This window comes from Dryobates pubescens, chromosome 3 (assembly GCF_014839835.1).
Source record: "Dryobates pubescens isolate bDryPub1 chromosome 3, bDryPub1.pri, whole genome shotgun sequence".
NCBI lineage: Eukaryota > Metazoa > Chordata > Aves > Piciformes > Picidae > Dryobates > Dryobates pubescens.
This window is the reverse complement of record NC_071614.1, coordinates 2,038,978-2,056,312: the sequence shown is the minus strand read 5'-3', so window position 1 is coordinate 2,056,312 and position 17,335 is coordinate 2,038,978. Positions and strand designations below refer to the sequence as shown.

Sequence of the window (17,335 nt, the reverse complement as noted above, 5' to 3'; positions counted from 1 at the left end):
AATGAGGTAAATGGTGGAGCACGTGTACAAAGGTTTTATGTAATGCAAAATCCTGTAACCCATCCTATGCAGTTTCTTTCTTATTTGTACTGTATATACTTAAGCTAACAGGGATGAATTTATGATGTATCACCCAGCACCTGCAGCACCTGCTACTGCAAAGCTCAAATCAAGCACATTATCTTGATTCTGTGGTGCCTGGCTTTGCACACTCGGTAAATGATTCTTTTTTTGGACTACACCTTCTCACTGCTGCAAGAAAATTCCACTTCTAGCACTGAAAGAAATACAAATGAGGCTAATTCAGGGAGAAAATGTTTATTGGCAGAAAATTCCACTTCTAGCACTGAAAAAAAGGATACAAACAAGGCTAGTTCAAGTAGAAAATGTTTTATTAATGTACCAATTTACTACATAAAAAATTTAAAAACCATTGTGCATTATTGTTGTGCTCATTGTCAGTAGTAAATCCTCTTTGCATCATCACTTAACAGCAACTTTGAGGCACTCCTGATGCTCTTAAATGCACTAAGAAATGTTTGGTTTGTTGACTCTGCAGCTCAGTGCTGCCACGCCACCACTCCTCCTACCAATGCTTCTTCCACTCATTATGCAAATGTCCTAATTATCTTCTGTCCCTATTAGCAGCAACCACAATTGTCCCTTCCATGGAGTTCCTGCCTTCCACATAATTACTTTTTAATGTTCAGACATTAACAGTTCATGGAAAACTAACTGCACTCAGTGCTCTGACTGTTGTTAGGTGTACAGGTTACCATTTAATAACACAGTCAGGGTATTTTGAAGGCATTTAGGGCTCTAAATCCATAGAGGTGGTGTAGTTCAACTGAGGATTTCAAACAACAGCATCTCTGCATGCTGTCAAACAAAATCTCTGCTACCAAACCCAGCCAAGGATTAGATTGGATTCATAGGAGAACTCTTGAACTTTCCTGTTCACTGGCATGCAGCTCATGCCTTCCTGCACTTGACAGTCAAGGATTAAAACTGCAGAGGGGGGAAACTAAGACTTCAGGGGGGTAAAACAAAAAATCAGGAACTTCATTTCAACTTCAGAAATTATTTGGAACTTGAGGAACTGCCAGATGCCTGACTACTTGGGGTTTATTTTCTTATAAAGAAGAATTAGCACTTCACTGAACTCCTCTGTGTAAGGAGCTTTCATATCACACAATAGCTTAATGTGAGAAAAAATGAATTCTGAGATGTATGAAGATAGGACAATGGAGCTGCAAAGTGGTGCCTTCAATTTAGGCTCCAGATCAAAGTGACCCTGAAAGAATGAGAAATGCACTTGAGGAAAATTTTAATGAAAACAATGATAACAAAGGGAAAAAAATAAAAGCCCTTAGGATTTTGTACCTGGTATTGAACTTGGCAGAGCAGGAGAAACCACAGCCATCTTCTGGGCCTCTCACAGTGCTCATGATAATCTAAAAGAAGCCATTTCTGAGTTTAAAAGGATAATCTCATTTCTATCCACTAAGCATACTTCCTAATGTCCTCAAGGTTCCAAACTACCTATAGTTAGCTTTCCAGCTACCTGAGAAACAAAGAATTTTATGGATTCATTGAGAGGATTGCTTAAGTACACAGTGCTTCTGCAAAGAGCCCCTGGTGGAGCACAGAGCAGAGTTACAGACTGGGTTAAGTGATCTCTAACAGCTGGTGTGCTAACAGAGATTTGAACCAAAAGCTGAGATAGTTAAAAACTGGGAAATCCAGGCTGGGACTGCCATGCAAAGTGAGAGCCTCTGCACATGCAGTGTTCATACCTGAATAACATCCCTTAAAGAATCTGTTTGCACTAAATGTAGACAGTATTTTTTTCCACTACCTCTGAAGAAATAAAGAAGAGAGCTGAACAGGAATTAAAAATCATTTCTTCCAGTGCCCAAGAAAAGACACAGACTTTATGTTCTGAGTAATGGAATGGAAGATACCCAGCATCTCCTACGCCACGGTCCACAGTCACCTACAAGCCCCCTTAAACCACAGAGCTGATGTTTCTGAAGGTCAGATCCACAAGATCCACAGATCATCTGCTTCACCTTCCAGAACAGATACTGTAAAGGTGTAAGAGCTCTCAGCCTCTGCAGTGCTCTACAGGAGGAATTAAAGTTGAACATCATCTGAGCTGCTTAAGAGCTTGTCCATAGACAGTATTGCTGGGAAGAAAATCAGCATGTTAAGGTTTTGACTCTCCTTCCAGCTCCTCCTCCTGATGCATACTGTCCTTTGAAGCACAAGTACATGGCGTTTTCCCAGTCTTCCTCTATCAGAATACTGTTAATTAGCACAAGAAGGGAAGCTGCATAAGCAGCAGGAAGATTAACACCAATGGCTCACTACTGCTGAATCATTTGCAGTTTGCCACAAACTCACCAAACAGCCTTTTTTTTCCCTGAGAATCAATCCAAAAAGCAGCCTCCTTTCACTCCTTGTGAATTAGCCCTGCAGTCACACTTCCAGTACAAACCAGTCTACCCTGTTCAGCTTTTTGTGCATCCTATTATCATGACAAGACACAAGAGCTAAGGCTCTGGACTGCAGTGACAGATGAGCTGTCTCCACAGACTCAACAGGAGCAGTATTAGTCTCTGATAGCCAACACAATTTTTGGCACCCAAGTTAATTACAAACCATAATACAGATATGTGGAATTAATCAACCTCCTCATCTGGACTCCAGTTAGGATAGAAGTGCAGTCACTGTACTACCCAGTGCTCTGCAGAGACTTATTGGTTTCAAGGTTATATTCAAGGATTGACAGAACACTCTGAGAAGGTTATTTCTGGGCAACCAGAGAAATGCTCTGCAGATAATCTGCAGAGCCCATTATAAAGTCAGTCCATTCCTTGGCCAGCTCTTCCATGGAGACTTCCTCCCCACCATATTCCTGTGGGAGCATGCTGACTGGGAAGTGCTCACTCAGGGTCTGTGTGTAGTTACTTCCATGCATATGCACCTACAAGAGAATGGGAGAAGCATTTCCTTGGGTATGAAAGCTTAGACTGCTGAGTGGGAACTCACTGCAAGAGCTGAAGCCACCAGCTTGGTTTGACTAAACAAGCTCATGGAATCATAGAATGCATGGGATTGGAAGAGACCTTTGAAAGTCATCTTGGTCAACCCCCCACTGCAGTCAGCAGGGACATCTTTAACTAGAGCAGGTTGCTCAGGGCCCCATCAAGTTTGACCTTGATTTTGTCCAGGGATAGGGCCTCTACCACCTCTCTGGGCAACCTGTTCCAGTGTCTCACCACCCTCATACTGTTCCAGTATTTCACTACCTTAAATGAAGAAGGAAGTACCACACAAGTGACTAACCCATGGGTGCTCAAACTCTGTCTTGTTCAGCTTGGTGAAGCTTGGACTACAACTTGAGACCTGCATTTTTGGCAGCTGCCAGCACTGGAGCCAAAACTTACTGCATGCTTTTTGCAGAATGGGTTAGTGACACTGGTGAGGGTACATGGACAGCTGAAGTGATGCAAGCCATGGGAAGACCTGAGTTTGGCTTTGTCATCAGAGACACCAAAACCTTGCTTTGCAGTCATTTCCAGGACAAGAACAGTGTTTGGCCCCTGGCCTTTAGCTTGGAGCAAGGTGGGGGTGGCTCTCTACTCCCAAGGAACAAGTGCAGGACAAGAGGAACTGGCTTCAAGTTTGCACCAAGGGAGGTTTGGGCTGGACATAAGGAACAATTTCTTCACTGAAAGTGTGGTTAAATCCTGGAACAGGCTGCCCAGGGCAGTGGTGGAATAACCATCCCTGGAAGTGTTCAAACATCCTGTAGACGTGGTGCTGAGCAACATGGTTGAGTTGTGCCCTGGCATTGCTGGGTTAAGGGTTGGACTTGAGGGTCTTGGTCTCTTCCAACCAAAACAATTCTGTGATTCTAGGATTCTGTGCTGAGACAAGGAGGCTTCAGAATGTGGCTAACAAGAGGCAAGGCTACTTATTTTGTTCCTTAGTCCTGCTGTTAACACATCACAGCACTCGCTTTTGTGGCAGCTGAAGCCTCCTGCATTTTTCCTATGCTACAACAAACCAGAGCCCTGGACATACTTTTGCATCCAAACACAAAGAAGGTTATCAAATTGAGAACTGCAAAACAATTTTAAACACCTCCAGAGCTATTTGGAAAGAAACTTTGAACTTAATGCTGATGCCTCTGCAGGTCTTTTAGAACTTAAAGTTGTCTCTAATTCTGCACAACCTGGAGCATAATATCACTGTTCAGAACAATTTCTCACTGTTGTTCATAGGCAGAGTGTTGGCAGAGCCAGGATTTCTTCCTAGTTGTGCAGAAGAATTGCTTTGTGACCTCAGACAAATTATTTCACCTCTGTGTGTCACAGTGGTTTTTATCTCCAGAGCGGTGATAACAGCAACCGCTTGCAACTCTCACACCGCTGATAACTGCAAACGCTTCACAATCAGATTCTGCAGGCTTGTGTGGCACCAGCACCTCAATGATTTATGCTCCTGAGTGCTCAGGAATAGCAGGTCCTAAGGGAAGTGCTGGAGATTGTCATGGAAGGGCTTTGGTGCAGAAAGAAATATCTGTGTGCACTCACCCGTGCCTTTATTTTCTCAGTGAGAAAAGGCTTAATTAGAGCGAAAACCGGGTGGAAGAATAAAGGCTCATTGATCAAGTGGATACCTCGGACTTTCAGTGGAAAGGAATCCTGTCCAAAAGAAAACAGCACATGACAAAACAAAGAAAAACATTATTGAAAAGATTCTGCTGTTAAAGACAAGCCTAGTCCAAAGCTTGAGAGTATTCCTCCCTCTCCCTTGCTGCGCTCGGGAGCGTTCTCCATTTACACTGCTCCAACACTTAGGAAAATCACCTCTTCCTCCTCCCATTTGAAGCAAAGAAAAAAAGTCAAATCAGTATGAGAACTGACTGCTAAAAACCAACTAAATAACCAACCTGACAAAAAGCAAACAGAGAAGAAAGCCTTTACCAAACTGTGCACAAGCAATGTACACAAAGCTTGTACTCAGCCTTTCCTCGGGGGTGCGAGGCTCTGAAAGCTCCTAGCCCTGTGCTTCCCCTGGCAATTCACAGCTTGAAGGATAATTGTAAATAAACATAAATCACTGAAGCCATTGCCTGGCTCTCTTAGCATGTGCTATTTCTCATCTTCTGAGTCTTAGGGGAAAAAAAAGCTTTGAATGCTGACTTGATGCAGGAAAGAATGGAAGAGGGGAGATGAAACAGGAGAATGAACGCAGGTCCTTACAGAATTGGCCTTCATCTACCCTCCTGCTTGAGAAATTCTTGTGTTGGAAGGGGTTGGTCTTCAAAAACATCAGAGGTTAAAACTTACTGCTCTACAAGAACATACTTTAAGTTGAATCAAGCACAACTTCTGTTTTTGAATGGGCTGATGATTTTGTTCTTTAAAGCTGCATAAGCTGTCAGGTCTAAGGAGGGGAAAATTAGCTTAGAAGAGATGAAACACAGGGAGTCAGAGCAAAGAAGCAGCATAAAGCAGTGTGTCATGCTTACTGTGAGCACAGCAGCAATTTTCTTGGCCACTGCTGGACTGATTTGAAATGCATGAGCAATTCTCCAGCCTTGAAGATCAAAGATAGCCTTGACTCCATTCCGCTGAGTCTCAATCTCCTTGACAATGAGCTCGGATGTGATGAGACTTACACGGAACACGTCGTAGGCTGTAAACAACTTGGGGTCCCATTGTGCTGAAGAGTAAATACATTACACTGCATTACCACCAGAACACCACCATCACCTCTGCTGCTGCTTCTGCTGTGCTCCTCAGGAACCAGAAGCTGTCAGCAGCATCAAAGGTCCTGGACTAAAGCCATCTGCCAGTGCAGAGGTGATTTGGTGTGCTCTGTTACTCACCTTTTACACTTCTTGTAGCTGCTACCACCTAACGGTAGATGGCTGTAGGTGCCACCTAATGTAGCACCTTCCACCTCTGGCTGTAGCCTCCAGTTTTGGGAGCAACAGCTCAATTCTGGGACAGTCATGCTAGCAGAAACTACAGACCATCAACCCAAACAATCCAGGTGCAGCAATTCTGCCAAGATCCAGTGAACTTCACTTGTTCTTTTGAGGCCTGAGCAAAGAATTGCATGGAATGAACCTTAACCCCAGATGAAAGCTCTCTGATGAGAGCACAGCTTTCTACTAGATGAGCTGATAATAAATCTTTGAAACTGGGCAGAAATAATCTCTCTGTCCAAAACAAGCACAGAGAAATATGGTAACATGATCATTCAAAGACATCTTTCTTTCAAAGACTTTGGGAGTGCATCAAACAAAGCAAGGATCTCCGGTGCCAAAGCCAGGTGCAAGAACAGGCCCAAACCATTTTGTCACTCACCAATTCTGTAGATTAGAACTTTGCTTCCATGAGGGTCCCTCTGTCTCAGGACTCCATGATAGCCAGCTTGCAAAAGACCAAGAATAGAAGCTGGGTTTAAGTCTGCACTTATTTCTGGGCATTCAATTCTCCACTTCTGATAATTCTTCAGTAACTGGAGAAAATAATAAAAAGACAGAAAAGTGGATATCAGATCAGCATCAGGTATTGTATGAAGAGCACAGTTAGAAATGCTGCTCTGCCCTGCTGAGGCCACATTTGGAGTACTGGGTCCAGTTCTGGGCTTCCCAGTTCAAGAGAGACAAGAAACTGCTGGAGAGAGTCCAGCAGAGGCTACAAAGCTGCTGAGGGCCCTGGAGCATCTCTGTGAGGAGGAAAGGCTGAGAGCCCTGGGGCTGTTGAGCCTGCAGAAGAGCAGCCCCAGAGGGGATCTGAGCAATGCTCAGCAAGAGCTAAAGGGTTACTGAGGATGGGGCCAGAGTCTTACCAGTGGTGCCCAGAGACAAGAGAAAGGGCACAAAGTAGAACCCAGGAGGTTCTACTTGAACACAAGAAAAAATGTCTTCCCTTTGAGGGTGCTGGAGCACCCTGTTGACCTCTCTCTTAGTGCCTGACTCTACAAAGGGCACTGCTTGAGCAATCCCAACTGCTTTGTGCCAGCCAGACACCACTGTCAACACAGTGTCCTTGGCCTGAAACAGCAGCAAGACACAAACACATTCTCAAAACAACTATTTGCATCTTTCTATTTTCTCCTTTTTCTTCCAAAGATCTGTGGGACCACAACTTAATGAACATAATTAACAAGCACAGAAATATTTTAACCATCTCTTTGAAGAGCTGCTGGCCAAAACCAACATGAGAATAAAACATGATACACTCATTCCATACCCTAATCAATCCTATCGTGTCAGTGCAGTTACTGCCCTTTTTCTTCATGAGTATTTACATTTCCCAAGATGGAAACAAGTTCAGGGCACTGGGATAAAGAGATTGGTATTCAGGTATGGACACAGGAAAGCAGCCCAGTGTCAGGAAAACCAGGAGCATTTATTATCATGTACAACAAATGGCTCATGTCCTTGCAACTCAAGGAAAACATCTCAGTGTATAATTATCTGTGTTTGCGAACTGAGTAACCTACTTAGCATCTGCTCAGCATCTGAAAGTAGATGGAAGATGAACTGATAAATGGGGAGAGCTGGATGAAAAACTCCAGTTTCTGGAGTTCAGCATTAATTAAGAGGATTCTTCCTGAGGTCTTCTGGGGATAGGTTCAGCATTCTGAACATCAGAGGTTATGAAGTTACTGATTAATCCAAGATTCATGTGCTGCAAATCAAAAAAGTGAACTTAGTACTTTACTTAGAATGAAAAGATTTAGAAAACCGTGTGCTTGCTGGGAAAAACAATGCATTTGTGTATGTAAATTCATTTTCTCTTGATTAGATTATTTTTTCTGGATTAGATGATCTCCAGAGGTCACTTCCAACACCTACAATTCTGTGCTTAATAAATATTTACTCCAAGTAACAAGGATGCTTGAACGAATAAGACCTCTCATGGCAGCAGTTATACGAAGTCGCCACGAAACCATGGTGCTCAGCACCACATCTACACATCTCAGAAACCCCTCCAGGGATAGGGACTCCACCACTGGCCTGGGCAGCCAGGGCCAGGGCTTGACAGCCCTTTTGGGGAAGAAGCTGTTCCTAATATTCATCCTACGTCTCCTGGAGCAACTTGATGCCTACCTACACAACACATCACAATCACAAGGTGCAGAAGCTTGTGGACCAAATTCTGAAGGGCCACTGTCCCATCTGCAGGATTGTCAACAACAATCAACTGCAATGCAATTAGCAGTGGGTATTTAGAAGTGTATTGGAACCAAGGTTTGGGGATCACAGCTACGATATAAACCATCTCATGACCTTTGAGAAGCAAGAGACATAAATATCCCATGGAATCTAACTGGACTTGAGTTCTGCTGAGGAGGAGAGATTTCAAGCTATGCTGCAAATCTCAAGAGCCAGGTAAAGAACACAGTATATTTTTTAAACCTATCTATTAGGGGCTTCATTCCATTTCTCACATTATTTTTTAACTGCCTTGATCCTTCAGTATTTCCATTTGCAAACAATCTTCTCTTATGCTGACTAAACTTGGAGTTTCTGAGAGGTCAGAAACTGTAAGATGAGGTCTGTTGAGCAATGCTATGTGGGAAGACTTGGAAACAGTTCCTGTTCAGAAGGGTTACTTGTTGTGCATCTTTCTCTGAAATAGAAACAATAACAACTGTACCTTCGGGTATTAAGAACAGGTACACAATGTCTGTATGGCAAAGAGCCACACAAATGGCAGGGAAAGCACCAGAACTTACCAAAACCTGAAGGGAGTGTTGTCAATTACTGAACTCCATGAGAAATTAAGTTTTTACCCATAGTTAGAGCACTCATAAATCTGTAGTGGAACTAGTAGCGCTACTCAACAAGGAACCCGAGCCTGGTCAGCACAAGGATGTCCTTTAAAGGATCCTGTTTCCTGTCAGCGCTGTCACCTTACCACATTTAACCTCTGCACTCTGTGCCTGTAGCAGTTACTGTACATAACCTTTGCGTTACCTCATCGAGGCTGCACAAAGCCAGCCGCAGCACCGCACCTTTCCATGCCACCGCGCAGCGGAAGAGCCTGACGGGCAATTAGGTACACCCTGTAACGCCCTGCTTGGCCTTGCTCGACCCAAACAGCGCTGCCTCCATCCAGCCCTCTCCTGCTTCTCGATCCCCGAACCCACCCACCCACCACCCCATGCCTGGGCATCATCCACCCAACTCTGCTTCGCCTGGACCTGAGGCGCTGTCCCTTGTGGAGGGTGCGAGGCTCCATGGACGCCCCGGGACACCCACGGGACGGATCCGGCTGGCTGACAGCGCACTGTCCACAGCGAGGAAGAGGCCAGAGCCCCCTCCTCACCCTTAGCTGACGGCCGGAGCCCCTCAGCTCCTCAGCACGCAGCCCTCAAACCCCGAAGCCCCCCAGCCGCGCAGGAAACCACCGGCGGCTCCCGAGCCCCTCGTCCCTCCTCACCCTCCAGGCCAGGTCCAGGTGGAAATCTCTGGCGCGCAGGAACCTCAGCAGGAAGGAGTCTTCGAGGGGCTGCGGCCAGCGCTGGTCGGGCTCAGCCTCCGCCCGCCGCCGCAGCTCGGCCACGGCGCTGCGCACCAGCGGCGAGTGGTCGGGCAGGGCGTTGAGCTGCCCCGCGCCCGCCGGCCCCTGCCACATCCCCACCGCCGGCCGGCTCCCCGGCACAGCCGCGCTCGGCACAGCCGCGCTCGGCCCCGCCGCCCCGCCTGGCCCTTTGCAAACCGGGTCGCGCCGGGCTGCCCCCGCCCCGCGCCGGGGTTAACCCCTCAGCAGCCTCCCAGGCCCGAGGCGAAAAGGGGAGGAGAGAGGAGCGCGAGTGCCCGGCCGGCCTCCCTCCGAGAGGGGAACCTGATCCCGCTAAAGGTGTTAGACGGCGAGAAGCTGCAGCTGGCAGCTGCTGTGCAAAGAGGAGATGGGTGCTGGTGGGAGCACCGAGTATAGGCTCACGGGATGTTAGGGGTTGGAAGGGACCTCCGAAGATCATCCGGTCCAACCCCGCTGCCAGAGCAGGACCATAGAATCCAGCACAGGTCACACAGGAACACATCCAGATGGGGCTTGAAAGTCTCCAGAGAAGGAGACTCCACAACCTCCCTGGGCAGCCTGTTCCAGCGCTCTGTGACCCGCACAGTGAAGAATTTCCTTCTCATGTTGAGATGGAACCTCTTGTGCTGCAGTTAATATCCATTGCCCCTTGAGTCACTAACGTGAAGAACCAGGAGTCAGAAATCACAGGACTGTTTTGGCAGAAACAGCTTTCAGATCAAGTCCAACCCTTAATCCAACCCTGCCAGATGACCACTAACCCATGTGCCACAGCATCCCATCTCCACAGCTTTGAAACCCCTCCAGGGATGGGGACTCCACCACTGCTCTGGGCAGCCTACGCCAGGGCTGTCAACCCTTTGGGGGAAGAATTTTTTCCCTTGTGTTCAACCTAAACCTCCCCTGGTGCAACTTGAGGTCATTCCCTCTTGTTCCTTGGAAGAAGAGACTGACCTCCACCTGGCTCCAACCTCCTTTCAGGGAGTTGCAGAGAACCAGATCTCTGAGCCTCCTTTTCTCCAGGCTGAACAACCCCAGTTCCCTCAGGTTGTGATTCTGGCTTCGTGTTTGACCAGCGTTAGTTTTATGAGTGTTCTCAGACATTTCCCTCATGACTGTGGGACTGTGTGTTCCAAAAATACCTGTAAATTTAGGATTTCTGTTAAAAACTTCACAAGTGAGACTGCATTTGTAACACCGAGAGCTCCTCCCTCTGAGTGATGTGATACCATCAAGGCTTTGCACAGAGGAGCCAACATGTCGGATACCTGACCCTTCACCAGAGCAATTAAGACCTGATGCAAGATGAGGCTTGTAGGTAACGTTTTTGTTTTGCTGAATTACATCTGGAAAAGAGCTCAAGTGCCTGAAAGCTCTGTCTAAATAAAGCATGTCTGTCAACTTTGCCTTCTTTGTGTCCTTGGCCCACGCCTACCTACAACAAAGACCCGAAATTGGGGCATTTTGGTGTGTTCCTGTGACAGACTGGCTGCACCCAGTCAGCTGGAGTTTGCACTCCTACAGCAGCAGCTTCACATCATGTGAAATCCACGTGGTGCTTCAACAGGGCTTCTGTGGCCTCTTGAGTTCTGTAGGCAGCTATCTTTGACTGCAAAATGTGCACGTTCCTGTGCTCCTTTCTTTTTCAGGCCATAAAAGGCTTTTGAGCAGCAGCCATAGAGTAGTAGTTGTATGTTCTTTCTGTGAGTGGTGTGGATCAATGAAAGGACCTTTAAAGTGCTTCGTAGCTGTTGCCTTTATCTGAATCAACACCGTAGGGACACCACAGCAGAACAGTGCTGAAGGTAGCAGCCTTCCAATGCAACTCCCAGCTTTGGTTGTTGCAGTGAAGTCCTTCTGATTGCATTCTGAATTGCTCCATGACCCCTCCTCACTCCTGTCACCTTACAGGGGCTGATAGCATTGATCATAACTCTAGCAAACCTTTTCCTGTTGTCCTAGACCTACAAGCTTATGATACAGTGCCTAGCAGGGTTGGTGACTCAGCAGCTTAGCAATAGCCTTTAGAAGTCTGACTCTATGATATAATGCAGCAATCTCAGCAGACAGCTGATGGTAAGTACATGGCAGAGAGTTTGTGCTTCACTTTACAGCTCAATAGATTATTTCAAAACCACCTTGGTATAAAAATAAAATCTAAAGAGGAAAGGGGTAGCCTAAGCACAGCCCAAGCTTCTACTTAAATGAGATGGAGTTTATCTTGCCTTGTAAGACACTGCAATCTGTGGTGTGTGAAGAGGTGATGAAAAGCATTTGTGATCAGGAACTGGCAGGGTAACTCAAGGACTGAGTGTGTGATGAAGGGGAAAGCCTTTGATCCTGATGTCTTGCTGTGGCAAGAGAATGAATCATCTGCACCAAACCATTTGCAGAAGTCAGGGTGTATTTACTGGCAGATTTACAGACATCCCCTGAACTCTGGGCATGTTATGGAAGCAAAAAGGGTTAGATAGACCCAGCCCTGCTATATGGCTGGGAGAACATACCAGATGAGTTTAAAGAGAGGGAAGACTTGCTTGGGGCCCATCTTCTTTCAGTGGTGTCCACTGATAGGACAAGGAGCATTGGGCACAAAATAGAAACAAGAAGTTCCACCTAAACATGAGGAGTTCTGTGAGGGTGCTGGGCCCTGGAGCAGGCTGCCCAGAGGGGTTGTGGAGTCTCCTTCTCTGGAGAGATTCCAAACCCACCTGCACATTGCAGCTATGAGTGGGCTTCACAAGCCAAGGTTGCTTGTGAAGAAGTGATAGGGTGAGAGGGAATGGACTGAAGCTTAAGGAGGACAAATTCTGACTGGAGATGAGGAAGAAATTCTTTAGGCTGAGGGTGGTGAGACACTGGAACAGATTGCCCAGGGATGTCTGGGAGGTGTCCCTGGCAATGCTGGGGGCTTGGACCTAGATGATCTTCAAGGTTCCTTCCAACCCAAACCATTCTATGAATCTATAAATCCATGTCCTGGGCAAGCTGCTGTAGGTGCTCTCCTTTAGCAGGAGGTTTGGACTGGTTGATCTCCAGAAGTCCTTTCCAACCCCCACCATGCTGGCATTCTGTGATTCTGTAGGTGCTCTCTTTGGGTTATGATTTACTTTACCTTTCATTCCAAGTACTCAGAGTGTGTTGTTTCAGTCACAGAATGGTTTGAATCCAAGGATGGTTCCAAGTCTCCCCTGCCAGAGAGACCTTCCACTAGACCAGGTTGCTGAACACCTCCAGGGAGGAGGCATCCACACCTTCCCTGGGCAACTTGTTCCAGTGTCTCACCAGCTTCACTGTAAAGAATTTCTTCCTAATATCCATTCAAGGTGTGGTTCTTTGAGCTGAACAGGATTGCACTCTGCAACTACTTATCCTGTCCTGCCCACTTTTCAGTCTTGTTTATGTACCTCATCTCAACTCAGATAAAAGGAGAATTAGGTACCTAAGTAACATTAAAAGTCTAACCTAAATGACTCTAATAGGATTTGCTGTATCACTTGAGGAGGCTTAATCTCACTTGCTGTATTTAAAATAGTAGAGGATAGGAGTTTTGGCACTGCTTTAAAAGAGTCTCTTATGCTATGAAGCTTACAGAAGAACAATGATAATTGGGCTCTCAACCACTGGAACAGGCTCTCCAGGGAGGTGGTTGAATCCCCATCCCTGGAGGTGTTTAAAGAGGCAGAGAAGTGGTGCTAAAGGGAACATGGGTTAGCACCAGCATTGGTAGCATTAGAAAATGATTGGACTCAATGATTTTAAAGGTCTTTTATGATTCTAGGGCTGTAAATAATCTCTCCAGAGACATCCAGTGACTGCATTCCGAGGCTAAGAAACCTACTTTTAATTTTACATTGTAAACCCCCAAACCTATGAGAGCATCCTGTGGCAAAACATTTGGATTTGGGTAGAAAATGTCAGATGTATATTTAGATACTGCATTTGCAGGGTGAAGAGAATCAACGGGGGGGGGGGGGGAGAGAAATCAATCCAGATTGGTAGATCACTGTGAAAGCTTTGAGTTTAAATGAAGAACATCTCCAAACAAATGGTTCTGAGCAGTTTCCCTGCAAAACCTCAAGGAATGGCTTGATCTTCCAAAGTGCTTTAACTGGCACAAAGTACCAGAGGGGGATAGAAAGGACTTCTGAAAATGATAATGTTTATTGAGAAGCTTATCTCTAGGTACTCAGAAGAAGTTGGGCAGAGACTAAGCTGTGCAAATAGTCTGACCCAGTCGAATGCTAAGCATTAGGGCATTATTTGCCCATCTCTCAAAGCAAAAAGCTAATAAATAACCACATTGCATCACCATTCCTTGCTACCTTCAGAGGATTCCTGTTTATTTAGATCCTTGCTTGCCAAGTGAAACAATATTTGAGGTCTTGAATGGCATATAAAGTTTAATCCAGGCTGGCAGTCACTGGGTATTCACTGACTCAGCAAAATTAATTAATTAATTAGATATTTTTAGTCTTGATTTACCAATACTTCAGTGAATTCAACTGAAAAGAATGATGCTGCTGCCTGTAAAGCCTATACTAATCACATTCACAATCTCTGTAGCAGCACCACCAAAGGAAGCACACCAGAGGCATTTCCATCTTCTGTCAACATTTCCCTGTCTCTGGGTGCATGAAGGGAGCCAGAAGGCACAATGTGATGTTCTATTAGCTCTCCAGGCAGGGGAACTTGGTATGGTATTGTTGAAGTGAAATGAAATGAAAGGTATGAGCACAGAATCCCAGGATCCCAGCATGGCAGGGGTTGGAAGGGACCTCTGGAGATCACCCAGTCCAATCCCCCTGCTAAAGCAGGGCACCCACAGCAGCTTGCCCAGGAGCACAATGGCCAGGGGGGGTTGGAATCTCTCCAGAGAAGGAGACTCCACAACCTCTCTGGGCAGCCTGCTCCAGGCCTCCAGCACCCTCACACCAATGAATTTTCTCCTCCTGTCAAGGTGGAACCTCCTGGGTTCCAGGTTGTGCCTGTTACTCCTTGTCCTCTCCCTGGGCACCACTGACAGGAGTCTGGCTCCAGCCTCTTGCTCCCCACCCTTTATCTCTTGCTGAGCATTGATCAGATCCCCTCTGGCGCTGCTCTTCTCCAGGCTCAACAGCCCCAAGGCTCTCAGCCCCTCCTCCTAACAGCCATGCTCCATCATTTCTTACTGGAAGCTAAACTTCTATCAGGGCTGATGAAGCACTCAGGCATTGCCAAACTTCATCTTTACTTAATATATTTAAAGAATTAGATCATGAAAATGATCTATTTTGAAAGCAGCAGAGGTGAAGGACCTGCTGTTTGTAGAGGAGAGCAGAACATCTCCAGCACGGGGAACACCTCGTACTCCTGCAGCACCAAACTCCATTTGGGAGAAGGAGGAAACCAAGCACTTGGACTGTCCCCTCACTGCTGCTGCCAAGAACGCTCCTGCTGGAGGTCTGACTGAAAAATCGCAGCCTAACATCTCACAGGCACAAGATTTTCCAGCTGCCCCCTCGTTTCTTGGCCAGCCCTGGGAGAGTCACCCCGGGGTGGCTTATTTCAAGCACGATCTAGTGGCTCCGTTTCAAAGATACCAAAAAAAACCCCCAAAAGATCAAAACTGCCCAAGTAAAGCAACATTAACTTGTGCTTTTCATTGAGAACTATGGAAGACTGAAATGTCATGATCTTTATCATGGCAAGTAACAAAGCAAAGAAATGAAATGCTTCTGATCTTGTTCATTGGCAATGGAAATGTGGAAATATAGATTATTTTTTTTTATACATTCTTGTTGCCTACCTATTGCTGTTGCACCCCGAGGTCAGGCACAAGATGTAGCAGTGCCCTTGAGCTGCACAGGAGGAAGTCTAAGCAAGTCAAAGGCAGAGCAGACAGAGTCCTCCTGAGACACAGGCCAGGGAAGCAGAGGCTTGGCCCTGGTGATCCCTCAGCTCTCTCCTGAAGATGCCATCCAGGGGCTGCAGTCCCTTGCTGGGCACTTGAGGGTCTCCTGTCCTGGCTGCCCCTCCCCAGAGCTGCCACCTCTGCCTTGCTGCCCCCCAAGGTGTGGCACAAGCTGTGGCAGTGCCCTTGGTGTGCCCAGGAGCAAGTCTGAGGCAGAGGCTTTGTGCAGCCCAGCCCTTGGCAGGAGCTGTCCCCATCAGCTTCTGCCTGCTAGCAGCAGCCCCTGGCTGAGCAGAGCTGCCCTGGACTTCATAGAGTGCCTCAGTGAGCAGAGGCTGAGCTGGGGAGGGACAGCAGTGAGCAGAATTAGGTCTGTTCCAACCTGACCCAAGGCAGAATTGCATCTATATTTTGAAATGCCCTAAGTCATTTTGGTGTGGATATAGTGTCTTACATGAGATCTCTGCTTTAAAGCAGAAATTAGGTTGCACCCTTCCTATAAATACCAGTAAGTGAATCCTACTTTGGTGGCTGCTCATGGTGTTCTGCTGTAAATACCTGAATATTCAAAGTATATAAATATTTATTTTGTGCCTAGTTACATAAACACTTTTATACTGGGGATGCTGAGAGGCAGTGCTGCCAAGGTAGGCGCCAGGCTTAGGTTAGGTAGTACAACAAACCCCAAACTTTCTCCTTCTTCAGCTTTGTGACGCAGACACCAAATATCAGCTGTTGTGATTCATAGGTCTGCTGCTCCCACATACTGTGGTCGAGGAAAGAGACAGGCAGAGACAGGCTGGTTCACTAAATTCCATCAGCCTTTGGTGATTAATGCCTTTTGTGATCATTTGGATAGAAGGGTGGGTGGCTGGATTTTGTGCCTGCAGAGGTAAATTGTTAATGGCAGCTTCACAGTGCCGACCTAACACAAAATATAGATCACCAAGCTGCCTTCTGCAGCTTCTTTAGGTTTGAGGGTCGGATCCAGCCTGCTGGCAGCAGGCACAACCCCACTGCTGTTGTCCCAGAGCTGAATTTCTTGCACTTCTGGAGCAGGCTGCCCAGAGAGGTTGTGGAGACTTCATCTCTGGAGGGATTCTAAACCCATCTGGATGCATTCCTGTGGGGCCTGTCCTAGGTGACCCTGCTCTGGCAGAGAGGTTGGACTTAGTGATCTCTGGAGGTCCCTTCCAACCCCTAACATTCTGTGCTTCTGTGATTCCATGAATGGATGTGTCTTTTCCCTGGCTTGATTTTTGCACAGGGAGAGACCACGGCACTGGATGTCCAGTCTTGGGCTCCTCACTCCAAGCTGGACAATGAGGCACTGGAGCAGGTCCAGAGAGAAGGGCAATAAAGCTGGAAGGGTCTGGAGAGCAGGGCTGATGATGAGCAGCTGAGGGAACTGGGGTTGTTCAGCCTGGAAAAAAGGAGGGTCAGAGGTGACCTTCTTGCTCTCTACAACTCCCTGGAAGGAGGGTGGAGCCAGGCAGGGGTCAGGCAGGTAACAAGTGACAGAACAAGAGGAAATGGCCTCAGGTTGCACCAGGGAAGGCTGATGTTGAACACGAGGACCAAACTTCTTCACGGAAAAGTCTGTCAAGGCCTCGACATGGTCGAGCCTCTATCCCTGGAGAGGTTTCAAGGCAGTGCAAATCTGGTGCTGAGGGACATGGCGCAGCGGCGACCTGGCCGTGCCGGGTTGGATGAGAGGGATCTTAAAAGGTCTCTGTCAACCGAAACCATTCTGATTCAGGCTGGGACAACACAACACCCTTGCGCAGCGGAACCGAGGCAGAGAACGTTATCTGCCGCCCTGCCGAGCGTTCTTTGAACGCGGTAAGGAGCGGTCTCTGCC

At 46.9% G+C, this 17,335-nt stretch overlaps 1 protein-coding gene across 1 annotated transcript; it reads right to left on the bottom strand.

Moving 5' to 3' along the window:
• Positions 1 to 2,072: 2,072 nt before the first annotated feature.
• Positions 2,073 to 9,693, bottom strand: TTPA (alpha tocopherol transfer protein). The gene is made up of 5 exons (XM_054179208.1): positions 9,480 to 9,693; positions 6,390 to 6,543; positions 5,546 to 5,739; positions 4,605 to 4,715; positions 2,073 to 2,989 (listed from the first exon to the last, which is right to left on the bottom strand). Exons 1-5 carry the CDS (start codon positions 9,672 to 9,674, stop codon positions 2,810 to 2,812), a joined length of 834 nt encoding a protein of 277 aa, XP_054035183.1. The 5' UTR covers positions 9,675 to 9,693; the 3' UTR covers positions 2,073 to 2,809.
• Between the last annotated feature and the right edge of the window lie 7,642 nt (positions 9,694 to 17,335).

Bases quoted from the DNA above. Each gene is read 5' to 3' on its own strand.
- TTPA (XM_054179208.1), bottom strand. From the start codon at position 9,674: ATGTGGCAGGGGCCGGCGGGCGCGGGGCAGCTCAACGCCCTGCCCGAC. The intron at 5,740-6,389 runs GTGAGTGACAAA...TTTACTCTTCAG, and splicing joins AGTTCTAATCTACAGAATTG to CACAATGGGACCCCAAGTTG. The intron at 4,716-5,545 runs GTAAGCATGACA...TCTTTTGGACAG, and splicing joins AAATTGCTGCTGTGCTCACA to GATTCCTTTCCACTGAAAGT.